We start from the raw sequence: 12,991 nt of genomic DNA, 5'->3' as shown, positions 1-12,991 counted from the left end.
ACTTTAAATGGAACTTTATGAAAATAATAGAGGAACTTAAATAGGACATGAAAAACTGCCTTAAAGAAATGGAGATGACAAACAAAAAGGTAGAGGAAATGGATAAATCTCTCAAAGAAAACCAAGAAAAAGCAATCAAACATGTAAGGGAAACAGTTCAAGACTTGAAAAATGAAATGGAGGTAATGAAGAAAACACAAACCAAGGGAAGGCTGGATATGGAAAATTGGGGGAAATGAACAGGAACTACAGAGACAAGTATTATCAACAGAATACAAGAGATAGAAAAAAGAATCTCAGACACTGAAGATACTATAGAGAAAATAAACTCACTGATTAAAGAACAAAACAAATCCAACAAATTCTTAACACAAAACATCCAGGAAATCTGGGACCCATGAAAAGACCAAATCTAAGAATAATAGGGATAGAAGAAGGAGAAGAATTACAGCTCAAAGGCCCAGAAAATATATTCAACACAATTATAGAAGAAAACTTTCCCAACCTAAAGAAGGAGATTCCTATGAAGGTATAAGAAGCTTACAGAACACCAAATAGACTGGATCAAAATAATACATCCCCTCACCATATAATAATCAAAATACAAAACATGCAGAATAAAGAACGAATATTAAGAGCTGCAAGGGAAAAAGGTCAAGTAACATATAAAGGGGAACCTATCAGAATTACACCTGATTTCTCAATGGAATCCATGAAAGCCAGAAGGTCTTGGATAGATGTGCTGCAGACACTAAGAGAACATGGATGGAAGCCCAGACTACTATACCCAGCAAAAGTTTCACTCACCATCGATGGAAAAAACAAGATATTCCAAGACAAAAACAGATTTAAACAATTCTTAGCCACAAACACATCCTTACAGAAAAATACTAGAAGGAAAATCACAAACCAAGGAAGCCAACAACACACATAATAACACAAGCATCTGACAGCCCTCCACCAGCACAATTCAAAGAAACACATAAACACTACCACCAGAAAAAATAACTGGAGTTAACAACCAGTGGTCATTAATATCACTTAATATCAATGGACTAAATTCACCTATTAAAAGGCACAGGTTAAGAGAATGGATACAAAAACAGGATCCAACAGTCTGCTGTTTACAAGAAACACACCTCAACCTCAAAGACAGACACTACCTCACAGTAAAGGGTTGGGAAAAGGTTTTAATCAAATGGACCTAAGAAACAAGTGGGTGTGGCTATACTACTATCTAACAAAATTGATTTCAAACTTAAATCAGTCAGCAAAGGTAGAGAAGGACACTTTATGATCATGACAGGAACAATTCATCAAGATAAAGTCTCAATCCTGAATATCTATGCTTCTAATACAAGAGCACCCACATATGTAAAAGAAACATTACTAAAACTTAAATCACACATCAAACCCCACACACTAATAGTAGGAGACTTCAACACTCCTCTCTTGCCAATAGACAGGTTAACCAGACATAAACTTAGCAGAAAAATAAGAAAACTAACAGATGTAATTAATCAAATGGACTTAACAGACATTTATAGAACATTCCACCCAAACAAAAAAAGAATATACCTTCTTCTCAGCATCATGGAACCTTCTCTAAAATTGATCACATACTTGGTAACAAAGAAAACCTCCATAGATACAAAATAATTGGAGTAACTCCCTGTGTCTTATCAGATCACCATGGAATAAAGTTAGAATTCAACAACAATACTACTCTCAGAAAACCTACAAACTCATGGAAGCTGAACAGTCAACTACTGACCCCTTCCTGGGTCAAGGAAGAAATAAATAAAGAAATTAAAGTCTTCCTTAAATTCAATGAAAATAAAGGCACAACATACCCAAACCTATAGGACACTATGAAAGCAGACTAAGAGGAAAGTTCATAGCACTAAGTGATCACATAAAGAAAATGGAGAAAGCTCACATTAGCAACTTAGCAAGACACCTGAAAGCTCTAGAAAAAAAGAAGCAGACTCATCAAGGAGTAGTAAGACAGGATAGAAACAAATTGAGGGCTGAAATCAACAAAAAAGAAACACAGAAAGCAATACAAAGAATCAATGAAACAAAGAGCCATTTCTTTGAGAAAATCAACAAGATTGAAAAACCCTTATCCAAACTAATCAAAAGGCAAAGAGAGAACATCTAAATTAACAAAATCAGAAATGAAAAGGGGGACATAGCAACAGACACTGAGACAATTAAGAGAATCATTAGGTCTTACTACAAAAACTTTTACTCCACAAAATTGGAAAATATGAAAGAAATGGACAATTTTTTTAGATAGATACCATATACCAAAATTAAATTAAGACCAGGTGAGCAATTTAAATATACCTATAAGCCACGAGGAAATAGAAGCTGCCAAAAAAAAAAACAACAAAAACAAAACAAACAAACAAACAAACAAAAAAACTCCCAAACAAAAACAGTCAAGGGCTGGATGGTTTTAGTGCAGAATTCTACCAGAATTTTCAAGTAGAGTTAATACCTATACTCCTCAAAGTGCTCTACATAATAGAAACAGAAAAGTCATTGCCGAACTCTTTTTAAGAGGCTACATTTACCCTGATGCCAAAACTGCACAAAGACTCAACCAAGAAAGAGAATTACAGGCAAATCTCACTCTTGAACATTGATGCAAAAATTCTCAATAAAATACTGGCAAACTTAATCTAACAATACATTAAAAAAATCATCAATCATGATCAAGTAGGCTTCATCCCAGAGATGCAGGGTTGGTTCAACATACAAAAATCTATCAATGTAATCCATCATATAAATAAATGGAAAAAACATATGATCATTTCATTAGATGCTGAAAAAGCATTGGACAAAATCTAACATTCCTTCATGATAAAGGTCTTGGAGAGGTTAGGGATACAAGGATCATATCTAAATATCATAACAGCAATATACAGCAAGCCAACAACTAACCTCAAATTAAATGGAGAAAAAACTCAAAGTGATTCCATAAAATTAGGAAAAAGACAAGGCTGTTCACTCTCTCCATAACTCTTCAATATAGTGCTTGAAGTTTTAGCAATAGCAATAAGGCAACATAAGGAGATTAAGGGGATTCAAATTCAAAAGGAAGAAGTCAAACTTTTGTTATTTGCAGATAATATGATAGTGTACATAAGTGATCCAAAAAACTCTACCAGAGAACTTCTACAGCTGATAAATACCTTCAGTGATGTGGTAGGATACAAGATCAACTCAAAAATATCACTAGCCCTCCTGTACACAAAAGATGAATCTCAGAGGGAAATCAAAGAATCATTACCTTTCACAAAAGCCACAAATAGCATAAATATCTTGGGGGTAACACTAACCAAGTAAGTCAAAGACCTATTTGACAAGAATTTAAGTCTTTAATGAAAGATATTGAAGAAGACACCAGAAAATGGAAAGATCTCTCATGGTTTTGAATAGAAAGGATTCAAATAGTAAAATTGTCAATCCTATCAAAAACAATCTGTAGATTCAATGCAATCCCCATCAAAATCCCAACACAATTCTTCACAGACCTTGAAAGAACAATAATCAACTTCATATGGAAAAATAAAGAACCCAGGATAGCCTAAAATTTCCTATACAATAAAGGATCTTCTAGAAGAATTACCATTTCTGATATATAGCTCTATTACAGAGTTACAGTAATGAAAACAGCTTGGTATTGGCATAAAAACAGAGATGTTGACCAATGGATATTAATCTATACTCCTATGAACACCTGATTTTTGACAAAGAATCTAAAATTATACACTGGGAACTTGCGGGTGAGGTGGCATGGGGCAAAGGGGAAATGGGATGAGAAATATGAGAAGGGGAGGATGGGAGGAGCTCGGGGGATTGGGATGGTTGGGATATAGGAAGGATGGATACGGGAGCAGCGAAGTATATATCCTATCTAAGGGAGCCATCTTAGGGTTGGCAAGAGACTTGACTCTAGAGGGGTTCGCAGGTGTCCAGGAATATGTCCCCAGCTGGTACCTTGGGCAACTAAGGAGAGGGAACCTGAAATGACCCTATCCTATACTGATGAATATCTTGCATATCACCTTAGAACCTTCATCTGGCGATGGATCGAGGTAGAGACAGATTCTTAATTTGGAGCAACGGTCTGAGCTCTTAAGGTCCAAATGAGGAGCAGAAGGAGGGAGAACAAGAGCAAAAAATCAGGACCACGAGGGATGCACCCACCCACTGTGACAGTGGAACTGATTTATTAGGAGCCCACCAAGGCCAGCTGGTCTGGGACTGAATAAGCATGGGTTGATTCCGGACTCTCTGAGCATGGCGGTCAATGAAGACTGATGAGAAGCCAAGGACAATGGCACTAGGTTTCAATCCTAATACATGAACTGGCTTTGTGGGAGCTTAGCCTGTTTAGAAGCTCACCTTCCTGGACGTAGATAGAAGACCTTCGTCTTCCCGCAGGGCAGAGAATTTGGACTGCTCTTCAGTATCGAGAGGGAGGGGGAATGGTGTGGGGGGAGGAGAAGAGGAGTGGGGATAGGGGGAGGGGAGTGGGGGGAGGGGGCAATATTTGGGAGGAGGGGAGGGAAATGGGAAACGGGGAGCAGGTGGAAATTTTAATTAAAAAAGAATAAAAAATTAATAAAAAAAAAAAAATAAAATTATACAATGAAAAAAATGAAAGTATCTTCAACAAATGGTTCTGGCATAACTGGATGTCAACCTGTAGAAGAATGAAAATAGATCCATATCTATCACCATGCACAAAACTCAAGTCCAAATGGATTAAAAATCTCAATATAAATTCGACCGTACTGAACCTGATAGAATAGAAAGTGGAAAGTAGCCTTCAGTGCATGTGCACAGGAGACCACTTCCTTAATATAACCCCAGCAGATGTAATCAACTTGATCATGGTGGATGATTTTTGATGTGCTTTTGGATTCAGTTTGCCAGGATTTTATTGAGTATTTTTGCATCTTTGTTCATGAGTAAGATTGGTCTGTAATTTTCTTTTTCAATTGAGTCTTTTGTCATTTTAGTATCAGGGTACCTGTAGCCTTATAAAAAGAGTTTGGCCATGCTTTTTCTGTTTCTCTTATGTGGAACACTTTGAGGAGTATAGGTATTAGCTTTTCTTTGAAGTTCTGGTAGAATTTTTTGGATGGGAAACTTTTGATGACAGTTTCTATTTCCTTGCAGTTTATAAGTCTATTAAAATTGTTCACCTCATCTTGATTTAATTTTGGTATGTGGTACCTATTTAGAAAATTGGCTATTTCTTTCACATTTTCCAGTTTTGAGGAGTATAGGTTTGTGTATTATGACTTAATGATTCTCTGGATTTCCTCATTGTCTGTTGTTATGTCCTCCTTTTCATTTATGATTTTTTTGATTTGTATGTTCTCTCTCTGCCATTTCATTAGTTTGGATAAGGATTTGTCAATCAATAGCTGGAGAAACTATGGAAAGTACACAAATCAGTCCATAATTATACCAGCTCTTTTGAAAAGAATTACTAGAAATATTTTTTTCAAATTATTTTACAAATAGATAATAAACGCAGTTGAAAATATGACTCAGCAGCTAACAGTACTTTCTCCTTTGAAGGACTGGAATTTGGTTCCTAGAACCCATGCCAGGTGACTTACCACTACCTGTCATTCCCTAAATGGTACGCAAAAATTACCAATAAGATATTTGCAAACTAAGTTCAAGGTCCCATTCTAAAAATCACAAAACATGATTAATTTAGCTTAATTCCAGCGTTGAAGGATGTTGGTTCAATATACTTCGGTCAATAAAAATAATTCACCACATAACTAGATGCAAGGACATAAATCCCATGATCACTTCAATTGATGAAAAATGGGCTTTGACAAAATCCAGCATCCATTCATGGCAAAAATCCCAGAGAGATCAGAGAAGGAGGAAACATACCTCAACATAATAAAAGTTAAATATGACAAATTTATAGCCACTATCATATTAAATGGAGAAAATTAAATCATTGCCACTAAGACCAGGAACACAACATGGGTGCCTACTTTTTCTGTTCTTATTCAATACAGCGCTTGAAATTACAGCAGTAGGAGGAGAAAATAAGGATAAAATAGGAAAGAAGTTAAAATATCTCTATGTGACGATGTGATCTTGTATACAAGAGACCCTAAAGACTCTTATTTGATACTCCTAGAGCTGACAGTTTGGGCAAAGTGGCAGGTTACAAAGCTAACATAGCCAAACCAGTAGCCTTCTCACATGCTAAGTATAAACATATTGAGAAATAAACCACAGAAACAATCCTATTCACAATAGAAAAATAAAAATCAAACTCTAGACAAACCTAACAGAGAAAGTAAATGATCTCTATAATCTACAATTAAAAACTGTTAAACACTGAATAAAGACAATGAAGAAGGCACTAAAAGATGTAGAGATTTCCCATAAAAATGAACTGATTGGAACAATCGTGTGAAAATGGCCACTTTCCCTGAAGCAATCTACAGATCCAATGAAATTCCCATCACAGTTTTCAGATGAATTCATGGAACTGGAAAATTACATTACATAAGACAATGCTGACACAGAAAGTCAGACACAGCTTAATGTCTCTCACATGTGAATCTTAGCGGTGAAACTTTGGTTTTATGTGTTTAGCTCTGAGCACTTGGTGACACCAGGGAACTAGGTGGGGATCATTGAGGGAGGGGTTCCGAAGGAGGGGAGAATAGAACACTTGTGATATTGAAGTGGCTTCAGCACAGTCATGTTAAACTGACCATACACTGCCTCCACTCTGCAGCCACATTTGTTTTTAAATGGTTTCTCACTTGTTTTGCTGAAGTGTTTTACAAAGCCAAAATGGCCCTCCTTCCCTACTGAGTAAGGATCCTGATGTGTGCAAATTATTCATCTGGAAGAATGGCCTTACCTGATGTTTTACAAGACCCAAGGTTACATTGTAGAAAGAAAAAACAAAAACCTCAGGCTGCACATAGTGTGAAATGATTGCAGCCTTATGACTTTAAAACAAACAAAAACAAGACTTTCCATGGGATGAGCTTGCTCTTGGTCACCTGGCTAGATGACTCATTATACTCTTAATTGACTTAATAAATGTGGTAGTCTATAACTTGGAAAGAAGGGATAATGGGGAGCAGTTTAAGTAGAGAGGAAAAATATAGTTGAGGAGGGTTGTGGCTGGAGAGGTGGTTCTGCAATTCAGAGACCCTGCTGCTCTGGCAGAGCCCTTAGTTCTGTTCCCAGAAACTACATGGTAGATATCAATCATCTGTAACTCTAGTTCCTTAGGATTCATTATTTTTTTCTGGACTCTGATGACACAAGCACACATGTGTTGTACATCCATGCAGGCAAAATGTTTACATGTGTAAAATGAAATGAAATAAATACATATTTCAAAGTTAAAAGTTTTCAAAATAAAAGGCCCATGGAAACCTAGTAACCTATTTTACAAGCTTCAAATACATATAACACTCATACACACATCACGTCACAGAAACACATAGATGATTCTAATTGAAATTATTGTACACAGGGCAGTATGAGGTTTTATGATGTCCTTTATGTAGACTTCACTCATTCACAGAAACAACCAACTCTCATTTATTTGTCTTTGCTACGTGTTTATTCTTTTAATATTTTATTATGTATACAATACTATGTCTGTGTGTATGCCTGAAGGCCAAAAGAGGGTACCAGATGCCATTACAGATGGTTGTGAGCCACCATGTGGTTGCTGGGAATTGAGTTCAGGACCTTTGGAAGAGCAGGCAATGCTCTTAACCTCTGAGCCATCTCTCCAGACCCTTTGCTAAGTGTTTAATGTCTTATACTTCAGTTCACTGGTGTTATAGAAGCATGTACATTTTGGAGATAAATAAGTGTGACTTAAAAGAATAATTTACAACTTTGATGTTTTGAAAGTGTAAATGGAATTATCCCTGTAAGTTTATTCTTCGCCTTCCTAGCCTAGGCAGGCTCTAGTTATACTGCTTTCTCTAAAGAACACTGCTTCATCATGAAAACACCTCCCACTTTAAATAAAAAAGACATATCCATAGTTCTCTTTGCATCTCTGAAATGACAGTTCAGTGTCTTAATAACTCCCACTGCAAGTAGGTTGTAGGATCTAATCCCTGATCTCCTAAACGTCACTGCCTTCTAAAGGCTTTTATATCAAGACAGAAGGAAACGTATATCCATGCTCCTGGTTGCTGGTGTTTGCTTAGACCATCATGATTTCAGTTGATTTACACAGTTTGTAGATTGTGGTAATCATATTTCGACTGAATAGCTGGTATGTAGGTTAAAAATGGATATAATAGTAAAGATTTTGAAAACATACTATGGCTCGTGTGTTCTGGTAATGAAAGTCAGCACTTGTTTATTAATTATATAAAATGTAAATGGAGATATAGTAAAGAAAATGTATATTTAGCATGAAGAATAAAGAATATAGACTATTCTATTGCATAGTGATTAGAACTGCCTATCTAGAGATGCAGAGGTGAAAAAAAAAACTTATTTATGGTGGCTGTAAGAGTGGTGTTCATCATAATTATATAATTTCCAGAAAGCATAAGAGATAATAAAATTTGTAAGCTAAACTTTTAATATAAATTAAGTAATTTTATACAAGGGAAATAATTTAGTTTAAAAAACAGATCTAATTACTTGTGTATCACAGTGCTTACTTAAGGCCTAAATTGAAACTAGATGACAATATTTTGTTGCATGATGTTATATCAATTATTACTAATAAAATTAAACAAAGGATAATTTCTGAACAAAATTTTTATTTTCAATCTCATAAATGTCTTTGGCTATTATCCAGGAACAATGCTAAGAGCTTTCTATAAGTCATATAATCTAACTCTCACAATTAAAGAGGTCAGCAAGTAAAAAAGCTGTTGAGATATGATCTAGATCCAAAATTTAATTTACCACTCTTAATTACTGAGTGATGGTTCCATTTTAAGAATTCTAGAATGCTGCTATCTGAGAAAATTTAATAATGTTCATTAATCATGAAAAACTGAATATATACAATTAAAGGTATGTAAACTTACTTTCTTCAGGAAGTTACTTACATGAAAACAGATTAATGATAATGACTCACACCTGGGTCTTGGATGTCCAATAACAGTTAAAGATAAAGCAATGAGGAAGACTGTAATTTGGAGAGTACATTATTTTCTTTTGTATAACATTTAAGGTGTGAACTTGGGGTTTTATCCCTTTTGCTTTCTTCCTGCTTCTCAATGGACTATGGCGTGCAACACAAAAGCTGAGTTATTTTGGAACAGTTACTTTCATTTCTGCTAAGAATTATTTCTTAGCTAGAAACCACATCTCCATTTTAACTGTAGGCGCTTGGATAATCTGTTAATTCAGATAAAACAGGCCACCTTCAGCATTGTTCATTGAACTGATCCATTGATAATGACAGAAGGCCTGAGTCTCTCTCTCTCTCTCTCTCTCTCTCTCTCTCTCTCTCTCTCTCTCATCTCTATCTCTATCTCTATCTCTATCTCTCTGTGTGTGTCAATCTCCAGTTAAAAACAATTTCAGTCACAATCTCAAATTTTCATGTGATGCTTTTATAGTATGTATTTTTTATTAGTTTCAAGAACATTCTAAGTATCATTAGAAGTAAATTAAGACAAAAGAAATAGTGGAGAAAATCACTTTATTGATTCTATTTCCATTTGCAAATCCTCTGAATTTATGACAAAGATCTCATTCTCTTCTACCTATATTACTAAGAATGACTTAAAGGTTACTATTGAAAGACACTTTAAGTTTCTTGGCCCAGAGCCACCTTGTTTAAATTTTAATCATCTTTGGTGTACTTAGAAAACTTATACATAAACTAAGAAGTAAAAAATCACATTTCCAAAGATGGATAATTTATAGCTAAATTATTATTAAAACATAAATAAAATATAGTGGAAATTCTCAAATGATTTTATGTAACAAAGTACTCATAATTTTACTTGAAAAAAGTGGTTTACCTGAAAAAGATGTTGTATTGGTTCCATACAGATTGCTCCTATCTAACCGAGATGAAATAACATTAGCTTTTTGTTTACTTGTTTGATTTATGCTTGATAAATTTTTCTAATAGGCATACACTTTGCAAACATGTCAGTCACACTTCCTTTAGGCAAAATTGTACAGCACATTGAGTGACTAGAGCAATCCTCACCTCTCAGATTAGTCTTCACCAACCTGGACCAATTTTTATTTCATTTGAACTAAGCTTTTGATAATATGATAGACGTGAGTATATTATAAAATTTTCATAATGTAGGAGGATTCTAAATGGAAAAACTAATCTAAAAATGATCCCAAGTTCTGAAAATATGGTTCTAAACATCTTATCACGGTTTAATACACTAACTTTGTGTTGCATAGAGCAAAAGAAGGATAGATTATAACATGATATAAACTAGTATTACCTCTCAAGTGTTTAAAGTGTACTTTTCGTCACTAATAATTTCATAAGATTAAATAAAGAAAGTAATTTTTCACTCTTATAGGGTATCTAGTGAATTTTTTAAATCATCATATTCTTTAAGTTTTTAATTAAACACACTGCCAAAATGGTTGATTCAAAATAATTCCACTTCTGCATAAGAAAAAACTTTTTGAGAGCTCAGATTTATTTTCTATGTTTTATTTATCACATCTAACAAACTTAACAGATCTTTCTACAAATGTGCATCCTGAAGCAAAGCTGCAGTTAGACAGGTGTGTTGTGGAGGCTATACTGCTCAGCTGACATGTGCCGTGTTTGCCTGCTGGACAAATTTAAGAAGCTGTGCTTCTCAAGCGTTATAGAGTATCAGTTGTTTAAGGGGTCCCCAAAGAAAATCATCTCGCAGATAAGAGCGTTTTCGTATAGACTCTATGTAACCAGTGATCTAGATAATTACTAAGTAATGCCATAAGTTCTTCATATTATATGTACCCCACACTGTAATTTTGTGTCTTTTATGACTACAGAGCAGAGTCTACGGATAGATGGAGAGGCTTAACTCTTCCAGAGTACTGGAATTTGTGCTACTTGGACTCACTGATTCTCCCAAGCTTCAGATATTCTTCTTTGTGACATTTTCTATTTTCTATTTAGTTACAATGCTCGGGAACTGCCTCATTCTGTTCACTGTCTTCTCCACTTCACAACTCCACTCCCCCATGTTTTTCCTGCTCAGCAACCTTTCTCTGATTGACATATGCCTCTCCTCCTTTGCCACACCAAAGATGATCATGGACTTCTTTGCTCACCACAAGACCATTTCTTTTGAGGGGTGCATTTCTCAAATCTTTCTTTTGCATCTTTTCACTGGAACTGAAATTGTGCTGCTGATTTCCATGTCTTTTGACAGGTATGTTGCCATATGTAAGCCTCTTTACTATTCAACACTTATGAGCCAAAAAATGTGTTTGGGGCTCGTGGTAACTTCTTGGATGGTAGGCTTCTTACATACAATGAGCCAATTAGTTTTCGTTCTGTATTTACCCTTCTGTGGTCCTAATGTGGTAGACAGTTTCTTCTGTGATCTTCCTTTGGTAATCCAGCTGGCTTGTATAGATACATATATTCTTGGTATCTTCATGGTCTCATCCAGTGGTGTTATTGCTCTTATAAGTTTTCTGCTTTTGCTCATCTCTTATATTGTGGTGCTTGTAACTATCAGAGACCACTCCTCAATTGGATCATCGAAGGCTCTTTCCACCTGCACTTCACATTTCATAGTTGTGCTAATGTTCTTTGTACCTTGCATTTTTATTTATGTGTGGCCCTTCACAAACTTTTTGGTGGACAAAATTCTCTCTGTTTTCTACACCATCTTCACCCCTTTCTTGAATCCACTTATCTATACTTTGAGAAACCAGGAAGTGAGAGCAGCGGTGAAGAAAAAAATAAGTAACCATTATTTCCCCTTTGGGAAAACAACACCACATTATACAGTAAGAGGCCTGCAGAGATCCTAAAGTGAGGCCAGGTTCTCCAACAGAATAGCAGATAATTAAGTTATAATCTTCAAATTTAATTTTCAAATCATTTGAACTAAGTTCATGATACTAAGAAGTTGGGATTGGAAGATGTGCAACAGCTTGCTTCTAAGTCAGTACTGTTTGCTAGCTTTTTGTGATCATGGATCAATTTGATGATGTGTTAAAGTCTATAATGTGACTTCATAGGAAAGTTATGTTGCCAGAATTTTTAAAATAGATTCATTTTCATGTATTCATAAAATCTATACACATACATATGAAGATTAACACTCTGCAAGAAGCTTAATATGGAATGTTTTCTAATCCAGAGCAGTTCTCTTTGTCTTGTGACATTTTATGGTTTGTATCTAATTTCAAACTTAATTATGAACTTAATTTCAAACTTTAATTAGGAATTTAGAACACTGGAAGCTTTATTAATAATGTTAGAAAATTTTATTGGGAAATTTTATATTGTGAAATAATTCTTTTAAACAATGCTAAGCAATTTTAAGCAGTGAGTCAAATTGAAAACTAAGACAATTTTGAACAAAACAGATTAAAACTTTAACAATAAAGATGCTTAGTGCACAGATTACTGCTATCAGATGATTGAATAATAAATTGAATCTGTACTATTTAAATCATAGAGAGTAGATCACTTAAACAGACTGGCTTGTAAAAAATTAGCTCTAAATGATATATATATATATATATCAATCAGACTAATTTGCTATTAAACTTTATTGTGTGAGTATACTGTTGTCTCTTAAATTCATGAATATACTTAAAGTTTTAAAAATAAAATAGTTCAAGCTATTATTACCATTTTAGTAAGTTTACGTGTAGTTTTCAATATTACATGGTTAGTGAGAAGAAAAGATGAAATAATTTAAAAAATTTAGAATTCATTTCTACCTAATTTGGTTTTCTACTAATAATATCAAGTAGATTTTTTTCTAAC

The 12,991-nt window shown here is 34.7% G+C and overlaps 1 protein-coding gene across 1 annotated transcript; it reads left to right on the top strand.

The window, feature by feature from the left end:
* Positions 1 to 11,049: 11,049 nt before the first annotated feature.
* LOC130885174 (olfactory receptor 4K2-like) lies at positions 11,050 to 12,024 on the top strand. The gene has a single exon (XM_057786607.1). The coding sequence runs from the start codon at positions 11,050 to 11,052 to the stop codon at positions 12,022 to 12,024; it is 975 nt and encodes a 324-aa protein (XP_057642590.1).
* The last annotated feature ends 967 nt before the right edge of the window (positions 12,025 to 12,991 follow it).

Source organism: Chionomys nivalis, chromosome 12 (assembly GCF_950005125.1).
Source record: "Chionomys nivalis chromosome 12, mChiNiv1.1, whole genome shotgun sequence".
Lineage (NCBI taxonomy): Eukaryota > Metazoa > Chordata > Mammalia > Rodentia > Cricetidae > Chionomys > Chionomys nivalis.
The sequence above is the reverse complement of the archived record's forward strand: the minus strand, read 5'-3'. Positions and strand labels throughout refer to the sequence as shown.